The sequence below is a fragment of the Lampris incognitus genome, chromosome 16 (assembly GCF_029633865.1).
Source record: "Lampris incognitus isolate fLamInc1 chromosome 16, fLamInc1.hap2, whole genome shotgun sequence".
Classification (NCBI taxonomy): domain Eukaryota; kingdom Metazoa; phylum Chordata; class Actinopteri; order Lampriformes; family Lampridae; genus Lampris; species Lampris incognitus.
The window spans coordinates 19,399,208-19,417,342 of NC_079226.1; the positions used below are offsets into that span (position 1 = coordinate 19,399,208).

At 45.7% G+C, this 18,135-nt stretch overlaps 1 protein-coding gene across 1 annotated transcript in view; it reads right to left on the minus strand.

Moving 5' to 3' along the window:
* LOC130126889 (latent-transforming growth factor beta-binding protein 2-like) overlaps window positions 1-18,135 on the minus strand; it is a 103,298-nt gene that overhangs the window by 11,242 nt on the left and 73,921 nt on the right. Inside the window, exons 20-31 of the mRNA XM_056296534.1 lie at window positions 15,919-16,038; window positions 15,154-15,276; window positions 14,903-15,028; window positions 14,665-14,790; window positions 14,276-14,401; window positions 13,928-14,053; window positions 13,175-13,300; window positions 11,856-11,981; window positions 11,381-11,500; window positions 11,082-11,207; window positions 9,212-9,334; window positions 7,160-7,288 (exon numbers count right to left, since the gene is read on the minus strand). Coding sequence (XP_056152509.1) covers window positions 7,160-7,288; window positions 9,212-9,334; window positions 11,082-11,207; window positions 11,381-11,500; window positions 11,856-11,981; window positions 13,175-13,300; window positions 13,928-14,053; window positions 14,276-14,401; window positions 14,665-14,790; window positions 14,903-15,028; window positions 15,154-15,276; window positions 15,919-16,038 — 1,497 coding nt within the window. The remainder of the gene's footprint in view (window positions 1-7,159; window positions 7,289-9,211; window positions 9,335-11,081; window positions 11,208-11,380; window positions 11,501-11,855; window positions 11,982-13,174; window positions 13,301-13,927; window positions 14,054-14,275; window positions 14,402-14,664; window positions 14,791-14,902; window positions 15,029-15,153; window positions 15,277-15,918; window positions 16,039-18,135) is intronic.

Sequence of the window (18,135 nt, forward strand, 5' to 3'; positions counted from 1 at the left end):
GACCAGCTATGTTATATGGTTTGGAGACAGTGGCACTGATGAAAAGACAGGAGGCGGAGCTGGAGGTGGCAGAGTTAAAGATGCTAAGATTTTCATTGGGAGTGATGAAGAAGGACAGGATTAGGAATGAGTATATTAGAGGGACAGCTCAGGTTGGACGGTTTGGAGACAAAGCAAGAGAGGCAAGATTGAGATGGCTTGGACATGTGTAAGGGAGAGATGCTGGGTATACTGGGAGAAGGATGCTGAATATAGAGCTGCCAGGGAAGAGGAAAAGAGGAAGGCCAAAGAGGAGGTTTATGGAAGTGGTGAGGCAGGACATGCAGGTGGCTGGCATGATAGAGGAAGATGCAGAGGACAGGAAGAGATGGAAACGGATGATCCTCTGTGGCGACCCCTAACGGGAGCAGCTGAAAGTAGTAGTAGTAGTAGTAGTAGTAGTAGTAGTAGTAGTAGTAGTAGTAGTAGTAGTAGAGATTATTCAGATAGTAAAATGGGCCTACTTAGGCGGGTGCACACTCTGCTTGTTACACATGCGGGGACACGCAGCAGTGCACAAACATGCACAAAATTACAACTAAAAACATGACAATGTGAAAGACTGTTGTGTAAGCCATGATATTTAAGAAATAAATGTCAAAATGGGTATAATATTTACCGGAATTAGCTAATTGCAATTGATGTTTTTAGTAAGCGGCGAGCTTTTGTTTTCACCGTCTCCTGACATCCTTATACCACTTTTGGCATTATACCGGCCGTTCTGGTGATGCCAGAAGATGAAGACACGCTCACCGCTACCTCCTCCCACGCCTCCTGCTTCACCTCAGAGAGCTTTGGTGGATTTCCGCTGCTCCTGTAGATGGTCTGCTCACACGTATTCACTTCACGCATGCACAGATCTGTTCCCTCAGCAGAAAAGCATTCGTTTCTCCAACTTGCCAAATCCGTCATTTAAATAGCAATGCGCCTGGCTTTTAAAGGGAACGGGAGATGACGCTAATCTGTTTAATTCAGATTACGTCCAAAACACACATATGGTTAATCAAGAGACTAAGTACAACCCCTTCGAACCTTGCGCCTTACTTTGCACCCAGATTATGTGCCATTTAACTAGCAAAAGTGGATTTGGACACGTCCTAAATGCACTTGTGCCATGCGCTTTAGACCATGCACTATAGATCGTTTAAATAGGGCGCTACGGCTTAGAGGTTTATCTTTTGACACGAACAGCGTCCTTTATTAGTGACTTGTGAAAATCTTCATGACTTCCGTTTTTTCTGTGGATTTTTTTCGTCATTCAAACTGAGGGTCTAAGGACAGATGGTATTGTCCATTGTCATTAACTGGACCTACACGTTTCTCACTGTGTGAAAGTAAAGCCCTTAGGGACTGTGACTGTGATTTAGGGCTATACAAATAAAACATGACTTGAGCTTGTCTATGTTAGCACAAATGCTGAAGGTTTAATCGTTTTATAGTTCAATAACTAGATAAACAATTGCTGTTTTTATCATAAAGGAATCAACCTAAGAAATTCTCGCTGGTGATTCAACATGTTTAAGTAAAAACATATGACACTCTTTCATTCCGACATGGCAAATACACAAACACTAAAAACAACTTGACTGCATTTTCCATTCCATACTTCAACTTGGACAATAACACCAAATATCCTCATACATGCAAATTTCACTTTTACTGTCTATCTGTCTCATCAGAAGTGTTTAAGTTGAGAGCAGTTTTGAAGTCTACTGGAACTCCTTCACAGAGAATGAAAATGAATGACATTCGCATATCGTCATTTTATTTTGTGCTCATTAAGAGGAGAGCCCTAAGGCTTGGTGAGGGACCAGTCTGCTGTTTGGGTTCCTGTTCTGACTTGGCGTGCCTCTGACATACCTAAGGAGTCAGAGACATTGGCTCCAAAAGTCTTATAAAACAGTCTAACATAGAATAGTCTTTGTCATATTTACGACCTCAGAAAATGCATGAAAAGACCTGCAACCTAGATTTCGAGGTTCAAATGAAAGCAAAACAAAAAAGCAGGATGGATGGCATCAGGATACATGGTGAAAACTTCCAACCCCAATGGGTTAGCATTTTGCAGATGAGGACGAAAATGCACAGAAAATGCACTTAAGTACAAAACTGCTCAGATGGTAATGAGCATTGCAATTCTGAGCATTGCAATTCTGGATAATGTGATAAGTTGTGTTTGATTCACAAAATGACAAAATTATTCCCGCAACTGAACGAGGAGAAGAAACGAAATACTTGTTGCAGGGTGAAATGTATTAACGGTATACAAGGTACATTTCCGCAGGTTTAAAAACCTCAAGTAAGGTTTGCAACACTGGACTGAGTGCAGCAGCCAGCTGGTAGTTCTCTCAAGGACATAATAGAAGCTCTCAGCTGCTATGAGATAATCAGTGTCTGTGGTCGGCTTTCCATTTTATCTGAAACAGAATGAAACATGGCGCACGCACACCACATGTGTAGCTAGCTAGCACACGGCCGGTCATGCTATCGAACTATCATCTCAGGGGTGGGGGGGGTGGGGGCATCTGTGCCAAAATGTCTTAAATGGTCTCTCTTTTTCCATGCCTGACTTTGATAGTGCTGGAGTGATGACATAATTAAAAAGGCCAATTAGATCAGTCTATATCCTGCCAGGGAATTAGCAGCCTAATCACAGCATTAATGGCTCGTGGGAAACGTTGAATGATGTCGCTGATTGAATAATCATGATGTGATAGCTGCACCACACGCTGGCCTTGCCTGACAATAAACAGAGAGTTGTTACCTTTTCCCCCCATTTTTTTTTACCCCAAGTGACGTCAAGAACGCATGCAGGGCTGTAAACTACCCGGAGAGAGGAACTGACGTGAAGGAGAAGGTGAGAAGTTCAGTTTAGAAAAGAGGTGCTGAACTTATGGGGCGACACGGGCCATTAAGCACCCCTTCCATAATGGTCCGACCCAGGAGGAACTCCTTCCTGGATCCATTGGTAGGGAGATCAGGTAGGTTAAGTGGGGGTTTCTGTGTCGTGTGCTAATACGGAGCACATGGTGGTTGGTCCAAGAGGCCTATATGAACCAGTCAGTTTTGGCTTACCCTTCAAAGCCCACACGTCTCCCCTGCTCCCTTGGCAACCCCTTGTCTGATTGGACTCATATGCAGGGGTTATTCATCCCTTAGGTAAGGGTATTTCTTTACAGGGATGCGTGTTTGCGTGTTTCAACCGTCATTTCGTCCGTGCCCTGTCTTGACCTTGTCGACAATGGAGGTCATCTTGTCTCGTAACGCGTGCACGCCCAACCACGACACCACATCTGTTTGAAAGAATGAGTAATCACACATGGTAAAGCTTTCACATTTCTATACATTTGCCAAGGTGGGTGTTTGGCGAGAATGTAACCACATACAATTTCCACCCCTGGGCATGCCCGAAGGCATAGCTGCAGAGAATTTATGAGCGTAATCTCGAGATGAAGCTTGAAACAAACACCAAACCAGTGGTTGTACACAGTGACACACACACAGACACACACACCAAGATATACTTGCACACACAGAGTTATATTGCCTGCATTAGCATTCATTTTGCACAAGTGTTTTGGGCACCTTGAGATATTCTCTCTCTTTCTCAGTTCTGTAAGAAGTGGATTATGAGTGCTAGTTTGGCCCTCTTTCCCTATTTATGTCTCAGTAGCAGTGGACTGAGTCACTGTCCCTTGGGGCCTTACACACACACACACACACACACACACACACACACACACACACACACACACACACACACACACACACACACACACACACACACACACACACGGCTACTCCATGGCAAATCCACATCAGCAATGTGCATGGCATCACAGAGCTGGAAGTTGACCTCAGGGACACAGTTGCGGCTGACGCTTAAGTGAGGAAAAAACCTGTTTTTCCTTTTTGTATTATGACCTCTACATCTAAATGAGTGTGTCAAACGGAGCCAAAGACAACCGCTGCCCCTTTTGAGGGCCAGTGAGTAAAAATAAAAGAACGCCCCTCGCAGAAACTGCAAATTACAGCGTCTGGCCCCTTCTTAAATATTTGATGATTTTTACAAGCAGACAAAAATGCTGTGGAGTAATTGAGCTCCCTCCCTTCGACTCTTTATTGGGGTGACGGCAGCATCTCCCTCAACTTCCCATAGTGCGGTGGAACAAGCAGCTATTGTGTGCGGTCCTAGGCCGCTGGGAGAGTAAGAGGGCTTGGTTCTCAGGCCGAGGCCCCGGGCTGATGGTGCGTGGGGCGGCGAGGGGCGTGCGTCAACCTCCGAGTTGTGTGACTGTTTGTTGTGGGGCGCCGAGGGAAAAATGCAAGGGGCTGGCATCACAACAAAGAAACAGGAGAAAAATGGCAAGACGTGGTCATAACTGGGTGTCCATACAGTATAGAGAAGCGGAACTGAGAGCGTTACCGTGCCCTAGGGTGGGATTTGAATGCTTTTCAAACCAGGCCAAACCTAGATAGAAAGTTCCAGCGTTCACTGTAAAGCACCGCAGGGGCTGTATTTCACTGTAAGAGCCCATAAATAGCAAAGCTGATGTGGAAACTGAAAATTGAAAGTGAAAAATTAATATATTCCAGTGTAAACTTTATTTCCTGTACAGAATTGACCATTAGCGAGATAAAGTCTACAAATATGATAGTAGTACAGAAGATATGATCTGATATAGAACAAATGCTATCAAAGGTACTTAAAGTAAAACTTAATATTAGTACATCGGTTTGCATAGTTCGCAATGTGTCACTGGGATACAGCCAGATAATTTCATTTTCATCATTGTCTTCAAACATTTTTTTTACTCAAATACTGGAGAATTATGAGTACCCTGGCACTGCAACAACATCAGAAGAATCAAATGTTTTACTATTTTAAAAAAAGATGTTAGCCATAGAAAATCACAAAATAGCACAATTTCAAGCCACATGGGGTGGGGGTGGGGGTATTGCAGACCGTAACCACTAGGGGGCAGTCATAGTGCCATAGACTGTAGTTGCTCTGAGGGGTAGCTGTGTTGTAGTGTTATGAGAACAAATGAAAAAATACGTAGCGATGTAATTGGGTGGATATCATAAAAGATGTGGTGAAAAGAAAAAGATGTGTTATCTTATATGGGATGGCGGGTGAGTGAAAATATACGAGACTGAATGTCTCAATGGAAATGGACTATGGGCTGAGCAAGTATGTTGATTTCTGTTTGTTTGGATGTGTCTTTTTTCTTTGTGTTTTTGTTTGTGTGTGTGTGTGTGTGTGTGTGTGTGTGTGTGTGTGTGTGTGTGTGTGTGGATTAGAGTCTGTGAAGTGTGTGTTTCTGTGAAGTTTGAAAGCCAAAATCAAATCTAGCTAATGTATTTCAACACAGTTGTCGGAGGCAGATACCTACGTTAAACATGCTAATCGGGACTACATAGAATGTAGGTTTACTACATGAGGCTGGATAGCAGTGCATTAATTTTCAACACTAAAGAAGAGGAAACAAACAGCTGGTTTCAATCTAGGCCTGATCTCAGAACTGGCCCCTACACTCTTAAACTGGAGCCAGACAGACAACATCATGAAGTCCAGAGCGAGGGGACGGCCACACAAAGCCAGGGGGGTGGCGTCTGTGTGTGTGTGTGTGTGTGTGTGTGTGTGTGTGTGTGTGTGTGTGTGTGTGTGTGTTCGAGGTTTGAGGTTACCGTCGGCTGGTTTAGGGGCAAGTGCTGCTGCTGCAGTCTCCTCTGAGAGTCACATAAAAACTCGAGTGACAAGAATATGAGAAGCTGCAACACTCAGTGGTTCTCTAAACACTTGCGCGCGCGCACACACACACACACACACACACACACACACACACACACACACACACACACACACACACACACACACACACAGAGCTTCTGTCTGCAGTGTGTCACATCATGCCAGTGCTCTCAGACCCCTTTCCCCACCCTAGTCTGTCACTCTCCAGATGCTGACTGGATGCTGTCTTAAAATGAGAAAATATTTGGCGTTGCGTTTTCGTCTTAAACATGCCTCCCATAAAATAGGCTCGATCATCTGTCATCTTACAAGAGAAATGAAACAAAATCAAGCAGTACTGCCTCACACAGCGAATAGCGATAAATTCAGAACATTGTGTAACAAATCATGTTCATACCTCTGTGACACACACACACACACACACACACACACACACACACACACACACACACAAAAACGCAAGCCCAGCCCAGCCCGAACTGTCCATCCCTGCCAGTAAACACATAAGGCTCTATGTATTCTGAAGGTCATAGAGATGAGGCTGTTGTTGTTGGCCAGCTGTGGGTCCAGATGTAGCAAGGCTACGCCTCCCAGCTGGTCAAACCAGGTGACAATGCTGTTTCACAGAAGGATGAGGAGGTGAGGGAGAGCCTAGGCTAGCAGGGGATGCATTGGAATAGACTGGGTTGGGAAGTCCTATCAGAATACAGCCTCGCCTCCCTTCCAGGGAGAGGAGCAGTGGGGATCGCGTTCCACCAAGTGTCCCTGCCAGAGGCTCCTCATTAGCTCCTTTGTCTGAGGGATGAGACCAACCACTATTATCAGCTGACCTCGCACACACTGCCTCGGATAACAGTGCACTCTTCTTTCTAAAGTGCCCCAATTACAGGGGCCATTTGCCCTCACCTCCTCCATGCCCTCCTGCCCAGGATGACCCAGAGTACCTGATAGCTTTTGATTCACATGAGCCTCTTTGTCTGCATGTGCCAAATAGATATCACTATCTATTCAGGGAGGGATGGTTATGGAGAGTGTCTCAAGTGCTGCACCCTTCCCTATCCTCAACCACCTGGTAAATGAGGAGGCTGGTAGTTTGTTGTAGTGCTCCTCATATCTGTTAGAGATGAATTCAGCGATAAGATAGATTTCTGCCAGTTTCGTCCCAATATGTTACACAAAACAAAAGGGAAGATTTAAAGAACTGGGAATAGCCCTTTGAGGGCGGGTGAATACAGTCAGCTACAGCTCAACAAAAGTTAAATGTCTTGCTATTTTGTGAATGGCTCAGAGTGGCATCAGCCTAGCTTTGTATGAAGTCATTTTGCGTGTACTATACCTTTAACCATGCTCAGTCTGATCACTCACCACAGCCGATGTTCTCTTCTCCATCCAGGCCAGGCTGGCAACCTATGAAACAGCGGTAGGAGCCGATGGTGTTCTCGCAGCGCCAGGTACCACAAATTGAGCTCCCAAACTCTTTGCACTCATTCTGGTCTGTGGAAATACAGAGACAGATGCTGGTTAGTATCTTACAAATAGAGGTACGTTCAAATGTGACCGCAGGCCAAATCCGACATAGACACACATGCAAGCATGCACGGACGTGCACGCAGACACATTGCCTCCCCTGCTCCTCTGTGTCCTGTATAATGGTTGTGCAGCAGCAGAGTCGGCCAGGAGCCCTGTGGTGTAGCTGTCCTCAGTAAGCGCAGCAGGCGATGGGCACGGCCAAGAACAATATTATCACAGCAACTGAAGAACTTGTGAAGGAGCTAAGGGGAGACGTTCCAGAGGGAGAAACACCTCGCGCTCACAATGGGGTCATTCATACTTCCCCAGGGAGAGAGGGAGCGCTGGTTCCAGCCAAAGCATCCAGGCACCCCTTCAGTCCTCACCCCGGAGGAAAGCCTCTGAGCCAGGCTTGGACACTTTGAGCAGAGCCCATTCCCCCTGACATATCACCGGCTATACATAATCAATCATAGCCAGCTGTGCTATACCGGGTATGCTCAGTTCTAAATGTAGCGTAACGTTCAAACAACCAATGCTGACGTGTTGGTTTGTTCAGATTCAACCAAGGCAGCAGAAGTCCAAGGGCAGATTTAATATTATGCTCACACTATGTTGTGAATATTCACTGGTAATATTCAATTTCCATTAAAGCTGCAGTAGGTAACATTGAACATTCCAACGCAAATCCTTCCGCCTCGCTCTCTGCTGCCCCGTATGACTCAGTGGAGTCACATGGGGCAGCAGTGTATTTGGTGGGAGGAGCTTTGGGAAGCCCCTCCCCCCAAATGGCCTCTGCATCGCTTTTCAGCCCCTTACACTCTTGTACAACCAGGAAATGTCAAAGCGAGACTTGAGAAACTTATATCATAGTTGATAATCTATCCAAGTAAAAAAATTATTTTTTTTCAGCGAATCTCTTAGTTACACTAATATTGTTCAAGTGAAGCAGCCATTTCAAGTTGGTCTTGTTGATTTTTAGGGTTAGGGTTACAACCACAAGCGACCGGTGGGGCAGACACAAATTGATCTACCTTTGTAGAACAGCCAATAGAAACACCCTTTCTCTGAAATGACCCGTGATTGGATAAAATCTTCCGTCCCAGGCTAGATTTTTAAAGTCGGAATACAGAAGCAAGAGGAGGTACAGAAGTCTAGTCTTCTCTCAGACCATTTGAACTAAAATATCCTGAAAGGTTAACACCATAGAAAACTTGCCTACCATAGCTTTAAACTTGTTATGAGAAGTTTGGTATTTTTGTTGACTTCGTGTTCCCTGTCAATAAATTCTCTTAGTTACACTAATATTGTTCATGTGAAGCAGCCATTTTGAGTTGGTCTCGTTGATTTTTAGGGTTAGGGTTACAGCCACAAGCAACTGGTGGTGCAAGGCGGACATGAATTGATCACGTACATGTGCATCTGCATTTGTAGAACAGCCAATAGGAATGCCCTCTCTCTGAAATGACCTGTGATTGGCTAAAATCTGCTGTCCTGGGCTAGATTTTTTAAATCGGAATACAGAGCCAAGAGGAGGAGCAAAAGACTACTTTTCTCTCAGACCATTTGAATTAAAATATGCTGAAAGGTTATTATGAAATTTTGCCCAATAGCGCCGTAGAAAACTTGCCTACCCCAGCTTCAAAGTTGCTATGAGAAGTTTGGGATTTTTGTTGACTGTGTTCCCTGCCAATAAAAGTGGTCGTGTTTCGCGGAGGAACAACACCATTTCAAGATTGTCACATGTGTGCTCTCAGTAGCTTGTGCATTTGTTTTGAAGACTACACGGCAAAATTGAATCTTCTTGGTGATAGTCTCATTTATCATGTCAGTCGTATGGAAGCATCAGCATTAAATGGAGACATACATAACCAGTAGGAACTTGGAGATTCTTTGTTTCCATTTTACCTTCACAGTCGGCAGTCTCTGCATTAAATTTGAAGCCGGCTTTGCAGAGGCACAAGTAAGAGCCATCCGTGTTGAGACACTGCCCTCTGATGCACATGTTCTCCCTGCTGCATTCATCCACGTCTATAAGGGAGAGAGCGAGGGAAAGAAAATGAGAACGAGAGAGGTGATTAGTCTAAGGGAGGGACGGGGTTTGTGACATATTGATTAGCACTAAATATCCCCATATATCCTCTGACTATTAGGTCTGAAGGGAATATCACTCCTCCTCATAAGTATCATGATAAAAATACTTGTGTAATCAAGAGCCTGTCTGAACACAAGATACATTGCTCATTTGGAACACTTAACGGTATACTGGCAAATAAGAAACACGGACAGAACAAAAATATCACATACCTAAGCTTTTCAAGCTTACAACGGTCCCCCAGACAAGCAAAAATTAATAATGATGGCTATAGGCTTGATTAGCCCTAGATTGGTGGATAATTGCAGCATTACAGAGTAACTTACATGGTATTTCGACCGTGGGTAAATAAGTGGGGTGCAAGGCAGGAAAGCAGCGAAACGTAAGCATGAGGGAAAAAAAAAACCTTGTATGATAATGACACGTATTTTTCAGTGCAGACAAGGTAAACCAATATTTGCCGAAAGCAGGGTGCACAAAACAGTACTTCAGACCACAGGTAAGCGTGTAAATACATTGTGACTGTACAGCGCTGGAATTAATTCAAGGACGACAAAGTCATTACGAGTTGTTACACCAGAGCTGTGGCATATATTGTGTCAGTTCGGATGAGACTTAGATGTGTTTCAGTTCCCCATCGCTCCTTTGTTGTGTGTGTTCTGTTTCTGCTGAAAGAACACGTCTGCTCTAAGCCAGGCATCCCTTTGGCTTCACCTGACTTAACCCATCTTTCATCCCCATACATCCACATGCCCTCATCCTCCTTCCACCTCTCCCTGCAGGGCCTGTGTCAGAGGAGTCTGGCTTTCATTGTGTCAGCGCCATACACACAATGGCAGACTACATGAAAATATACGACAACCGTTGATTTATAGGATAATTAAGGGCCAATATTTAATGTGGCACCGGGCCAAAGTAGCTGATGCAGGCCGGGCAGGGTTGGCTTTGTGTTTTGTGGATGCTGTCTGCTGCTTCTAGAAGAAAGCCCTGTTGGGAGACGGTCCCTCCTCGTAGACCTAAGGGGATCATTCTCAGACCACAGCCCAATCGGTCCAGCCCCTTCACCTCTTTGGTCCAAATCACATCAACAATAACGTTAGTCCAATTCTGACATGCTAGCCCAAGTTGTTTCACTTTATTAACTACCTTGACAGCAAAAGCGCTGGCCAGTTTTAAAGAAAAGCCTTGATTCTCTGGCCAGTAATAAGGCTTTTTTTTTCCAGCGTGACCAGTGGGTCACTGGGTGCGGCTGGAATAACATCAAACTGATGTCCGAGCTGAGCGAGAGGGAGCAGTGAGGAGAAGTTTGATGTCAGGCCATGGCCCATTGCACACAATGGCTGGACCCCATGCCAGGGGTACTATTGAATAGTATCCCACCCTCAGCCTGGCACCCTAGTTGGGGTGGGTGGGAGACTCATCAGTTGACAGAAAGATGAAGGGAAGACGGGATGAGACTACTGCATGCCTAAATGCCAGGCTGCCTATCTGTCCTGAATTCAGAGACTCTGTGCCAGCCAGCGAGGTTTATGTGAAAGGCTTTCTACATTGAACAACATGGGCTTAAGAGTTTACCAATTTTCCAACTGCGGGTATAACTTATTCAGTTATACAAAGTCCACAAAGTTGTGATAAAATTATATTTTCTCTTAGTTATGCTCTACGTTTTCTGGTGTACCCTACCTTGGCAGCCGGCCCCTCTGTCGACAGCGGTATATCCATCAGGACAGCTGCAGAGGTAGGAGCCTACAGTATTCAGGCAGTCTCCTTCTCCACAGACCCCAACAATGGTTTCACACTCATCTACATCTGTACCAAACACACACACACACGGGATAAAACCACAGGTCATGAATTTCTGCATCCCTTTTACTACCAAAGACGCATGTGTGTGCTTGTGTGTGCGTGTGTGTGTGTGTGTGTGTGTGTGTGTGTGTGTGTGTGTGTGTGTGTGTGTGTGTGTGTGTGTGCGTATGGTGAACCTCTGCAGGACGTCCCGTCAACAAGTTCCTGTCCAACAGGACAGGAACAGCTGTAGGAGCCTGGGGTGTTGGTGCACTGGCCTCCCAGACAGATAGTACTGTCCTCACATTCGTTGACATCTGGAAAACACACACACACACACACACACACACACACACACACACACACGCACACACACACACACACACACACGTGTGCAAATACACATGCACAAATCATTAGCATGAGATATTCACACCAGCTGTAAGGCATTGGTCCTAAGTTCAAACGCACCCCGGTTTGTCATCTAAACCAAGAGCTTCCAAACCACAAAAAACTTGTCAAAAAACGATCTGCATCATTTACATCAGTGAGTAATGACTCATTGCCTGTCGGACTGTGTACTGTGTACAGTCCTTACACAGTTCAGAGACTAAAGCTAACTTTTCATGAAGGGGGGTCTCTATGTAGTTTAAAGTGTATGGTTTACTCCACCTTCACAAGCAAACCCATCGGATGCCACCATGAAGCCTGGATCACAGGTCGTGCAGGAGAAGGAGCCCTCTGTGTTGGTGCATACACCCATGGGGCAAATCCCAGGTGTCTGACATTCATCGATGTCTGTGAGATAAGATAAGAGGAAGTAAAAGAAGAAGATGAAGAGGAAGGAGAGCGAGAACAAGGAGCGGTAACAGAAGAGCGCAAAGAACAAGAAAAAGACAGGGAAGAAGTTATCTCCGCAAACATGACTTAAGGTCAAAGGTCAGCCATAGCTATAGTCCTCAGTGTAGTCTGCGCTGTTCAAAAAGGTCCTGGTGGATGAGTGTGAGTCAGCCTAACCTCCTGCGTACCATAGAGTAAGCAAAGCCCTTTTTATTAATTCGCATGGCGTGCTAGCTTGCTTGACAGTACTTTATTAAAAAGGGTGGAAAGATAAGTATGCAGGATAGACATCGATTCCAAAATAGCAAGCTATTACAGGTGGCATATAATTACTGTACCTACAAACAGTCACTGGCTCGCTGTTATACGATCATTGAAAATTCCTCTACCCAGTACAGATTGTATTTCTTAGAGAGAAAATAGTGCAGGCCATTGTTAAGTGACTGAGATGGCTCCATTTTGCCTTGGGGTCACAGGAATGAGTTCAACAGGGCACGTTTGGCTATGTGGAAGGCAGGGGAGTGGTTGACTTCATTTCAAATTAAGCCTTTAATATTTTCCATGGCATCAGAGACATCCATTAAAATCCTATCAGAGGCTGACTTGGACTTCAACTTGTTTTATGAAACTTTTTTTCCCAGGGTAAAAGACACACATCAGAGGGGGATCTTCCTCTCAGGCTAGACCTGCACTTCCATGTAAAAACATACTGTATATGACTGACTAAGGCTATGTTTTAATGCATTTAAACAATTATTCCTTTTCTCCTTCCCATGAAGTCATGACAGACGTAACCTCCCTGCAGCCATTTCATTGCATTGATCTCATAAATCATGTCATGACAAATTAATAATCACTTTGACATTTGGTATAATCTTTTTGTGGGTCTATACACCATCTTTTTTTTAGACTATGATCTTACAGCAATCATGTTTACACAGTGACCCGTCAGTTATTATTGTTCACAGGCAGATAGATAGTATTACTGTCTGCAGACAGACAAGAAGTCTTGATATCCATGTACAAATAGGTAATAGGATAGGCTGGATAGGTAGTCTTAATTTCCATATACAAATAAGTAGTTTTACTCTCTTAATACAAAAGGGTAGTCTTAATGTCCATAGAAGGAGAGGCAGGATAGATAGTCTTACCTTCACATCCGTAGCCATCTTCAGACAGCTGCAGGCCAGGTTCACAGCTCCTGCAAGCGTAAGAGCCTAGTGTGTTCTTGCACAGCTGGCCTGGGCACACGTTAGCTGCTAAACACTCATCCACATCTGGACAATAATACACAGACACATCATAGCACAGATTACCATCTCTGGCTTAGAATAAATAAAGCCTGCCAGCTTCAATCAGCCAGATCAGTAATCGCTGGAACAAGGCAAATTATGAATGTCGACGCCTCTTTCTCTCCAACTGAGTTATCGGCGGGACATTTGTCTGACATCATTGTGTTCTGTTTGGGAGCTGGTGTTTCATTGTCTTGCGCAAGGATTAGAGGAGCGGTGCCAGAGGTGAGGGGATTGAGAATCGAGCTATGATGTGATGTCTAGAAGGAGTATTTTAGGATTTTGAGCTAAGGAGAAGGAGCTTTGTGTCCAATCCGTCACACCTGATGCCATTTACACACAACCTGAACCGACTGCCAATATGGAAGACAGACCCCGATGGACTCACGCAAGGCTCAGCTGGGTGCTCAACAGAGCTAGCGCACAAGCCCCCATCTGTCACTTAGTCATGGGGCAAGGTCTAACATGTTCAACTGACACTGTGGGCCGATGCACACACACCTGTGGTTAAGTATCCAAATACACAATTACATATATAGGCATGCCCATGCCCTTACCACACACACACACACACACACACACACACACACACACAGAGCCAAAACACCTCACCTTCACAATGCTGTCCATCCTCAGACACTCTAAATCCTGGCTTACAGGTGATGCATATGTAGGAACCTTCTGTGTTTGTGCATGTTCCCCCGGGGCATGTACTTGGCAGTGCACACTCATCGATATCTAAACAATGAAGGTAAACTTTACAGACCATTGAGCATTGCCGTAAGATGGACTGCACTATCTCTACAGACAGGAGGAAAGAGTGAATCTACCACTGGGGTTTTTAAAGAATGAGAACATAACACAACTAGTATGGGGGTTGTTTGATTCTGAACTATAGGATACACACTATAAGATGTCATGTGGGGTTCAATAGAGGAGAATGACATTGGTTAAACTAACCGTCGCAGAGCTCCCCGTCATATGATACAGCGTATCCTGTGGGGCAGTTCTCGCAGGTGTAAGATCCCTCTGAGTTAAGACAGATCCCATTGGCACAGGTAGAAAGGGACTGGCACTCATCAATGTCTGGGAGAAAACACATGCACAGACATGAGCTTTGGTCACAGTAAGACAGCAAAATATGAAGGGGTGGGGGGTGGGGAACAGCAGTCGTAATCAAATAACAGTGACAGACTCAAAGCTAAAATTAGATCACAGATGAATCATTTCCATTTAATCATTTTCACTTGACAAATCTCCAGGATGTGTTGAGTAAACTGGATTTACCTCACTCTTGAAAAGTCACCAACACAAACTTGCATGAGGAGCCCGCCTAAGTTTCAACTTACCCTCACACCTCTGTCTGTCTTGGGACACCCTATATCCAGCTTTGCACCTGGTGCAGGTGTAGGATCCTTCTGTGTTGGCACACACTCCTCCCAAACACAAGTCACCCTCTGTACACTCGTCCAAATCTGGAACCAAAAAGACAAAATTCACATCACAGATTCACTGATTCCCTGTCCGCGTGTGAGATCAGAACTGCGGTTTATTTTCAGCCATTCGATGTCAGATACTGTTTCTCACCCTCGCATCGCAGTCCATCAGATGAGGGTCTAAACCCAGGCGGGCAGCTCTGGCATGTATAGGACCCTTCGGTGTTGATGCACATTCCCGTAGGGCACGCATTTTGATTAGCGCACTCGTTCACATCTTACAAAAAAGAAACAATCGAGACGACAAACTTACGCTGATGTCGAAAACGGCTTCAATCAGAAGGGCCGATAAGCATGCGGTGACATGTTTTTCCCAGCAGGCCGCAATCATCCAACACTGACCTTCACACGCTTTGCTGTCCGAGTTGGCTTGGTAACCATGGTTACAGCTGCACTTGTGTGATCCATCCAGATTGACACACCTGCCGTTGAGACAGACCCCTGGGAGCGCACACTCGTCCACATCTGGAGAGCGCAGAATGCAGAGCAAAAGGCAGGCCTCATAAATGGGTCACCACTCCCTCTAAGTCTCTGTGTCTTTTTAAACCATGTGGACGTTAATAGCACCAAAAGACTTTTGTTGTAGCACAGTGGAGAATTATTCACAGAGCTGTTATGTCTCTTTTTGGATACCTCCCCATTTTCTCCCCAACTGTATCCGGCCAATTACCCCACTCTTCCGAGTCGTCCCAGTCGCTGCTCCACCCCCCTCTGCCGATCCGGGGAGGACTGCAGACTACCACATGCCTCCTCCGATACATGTGGAGTCGCCAAGCCGCTTCTTTCCACCTGATAGTGAGGAGTTTCGCCAGGGGCACATAGCGCATGGGAGGATCACGCTATTCCCCCCAGTCCCCCCCGAACAGGCGCCTGACCAGAGGAGGCGCTAGTGCAGCAACCAGGACACATACCTTCCTCCGGCTTCCCACCCGCAGACGCGGCCAATTGTGTCCGCAGGGGACGCCCGACCAAGCCGGAGGAGACATGGGGATTTGAACCGGCGATCCCCGTGCTGGCAGGCAATGGAATAGACCGCTACACCACCAGCTGTTACCATTTATATGACACATTGATAAGGCCCACCGTATCTCCCGACAAACGAGTTACCTTGGCAAGTGTTGTCTCTCGAGAGTTGGTATCCCTGGAAACAGTTGCACTTATAGGAGCCCTCGTTATTGACACACCGACCATGACCACACACCGACTGGTTGAAGCACTCATTGATGTCTGGAAGCAGAAGAGGTCAGGAGAAGTCCCAATGTAGCATGAGAAGGTTATTACTGGGAAGTGCATAATTACATTTTGTCATTACATAACAGCCATGACCAAAATATTGCTGTTCATTAAAGGATGTTCCTATCTGCACCAGTTTTTTCACATCACATCCCAGGAAACGATAGGCTACGGTTGAGGTAAAGGTCATTGAGAATTGTTGGAAGTTGGTGAAATGTCATGTGGGAACATCAAGTGAGACACTTGCCACTGTTTTATGATGGAATTAATGAAGCTCGAAGCAAGTTGATTTTGCAGGTTCACTACGCTCCACACAGTAAGTAGGCGAGTGCATACGATGAGGCAGAGGAGGGGATGGAGGGAGAGGAATCGAGACAGAGAGAAAGGGGAGGGGAGGGAGAAGCCTGTCGGTCTGGATGAGAGGTAAAACAGACGGTCGAAACAGACGGCTCACAGAGAAAACACTCAGAGAGAGAGAGTCACAGACAGGGTTTTGTTTGCCTGGCTGCGGGGATTGCCAGACGTCTGTCAGTGTGCCCCAATGCTTTGTTTTTGCAATCTCCTGGCATCTTTCAGGCTGCGGCGATAAGCCTTGACAAGGGACCGAGGCTGTTTTCTCTATCACACCAACAATTAGGCTTATCCACGTCGCGGACAATTGCGCCCAAACTACTGTGCTACAGTCAATTGACTGAGACACATACTGAAACCCGGCACTCATGTTGCCTGTTTTCTGTTACTCCCCCAGCCCCATGCATTAAGAAGCAAGCACGCGAGTATTGCCTGTGTGGGTATTCTGACATTTACCTTCAGTGTGAACCCCATTTATACGACAAGATTTTTTTTCTTTTTCTTTTTTTTTTAATTACCCCCCCCCCCCTTTTCTCCCCAGTTGAATTTTTGGCCAATTACCCCACTCTTCTGAGCCATCCAGGTCGCTGCTCCACTCCCTCTGCCTATCTGGGGAGGGCTGCAGACTATCACATGTCTCCTCCAATACATGTGGAGTCGCCAGCCGCTTCTTTTCCCCTGACAGTGAGGAGTTTCGCCAGGGGCACATAGCATGGGAGGATCACGCTATTCCCCCCAGTTCCCCCTCCCTCCTGAACAGGCATCCCGACCGACCAGAGGAGGCGCCAGTGCAGTGATCAGGACACATACCCACCCGCAGACACGGCCAATTGTGTTTTGTAGGGATGCCAGACCGAGCCGGAGGTAACACAGGGATTCGAACCGGCGATCCCCGTGTTGGTAGGCAACGGAATAGACCGCTATGCTACCCGGACGCCACATACAAGAGAGAAGCTTAAGTAGTGCTCTCTTTGAATGAAAAGTATGAAATTATGAGACTTCAGTATGTGTTCACAGCTGATAATTCATATTGATCAGTCTCAAACTCGATAGGAAAATGGTATATAAAGAATTCCAAACACATCAATCACTTGCCCTAAATTTACAACTAGATTTTCCTTTGGCTATATTTATTCAGTCTCCCAACCTTTCCCATTTCTGGGATAGTAACCCCAGGAGTGTGAATTTCCAAACAAATCAGAGGGGTGCAAGGTCATAGAGGAGATATGGCAACGCCAGTCAGGCTGTTATGTAACAGGGCCACCTCCAGGTTAGCGGCTGCTAGTGTGTTGGCTTAAACACATCACTTACCTTATGCTGTATATACAGTGTCAGTCATCGTGTATTACATCTCAAAACCCACATTTGTGGAATTATTGTGAGTCAAGAACAACACAACGGGCTGAATGACACAATTTGTTTGCATGTCAGAACCTCTTAAAAGTGAGGAATTGACCTAATGACCTCCCCATGTGTCTCCTCTGACTCCTCGGTCCTTTCCCTCAGCCCAGTCACGGTAATAAAGCCGTTCTGGCCCCCGCTGGGCCCGAAAGCGCAGTGGCCAGAGCCCTCCAACAATAATAGGCTGTTTGTTCAAGGCTGTGGCCGAAGGAAAATATTTGGACTCTCCCAAATTGAAGTATTATAAACAATCTTTTACGGAGGCCGGTGATATGAAAAGATCAGCAATAACATGGTGAATGTGTTTAAACAATATTGGGAAAATGTGGAGGCTGCGGG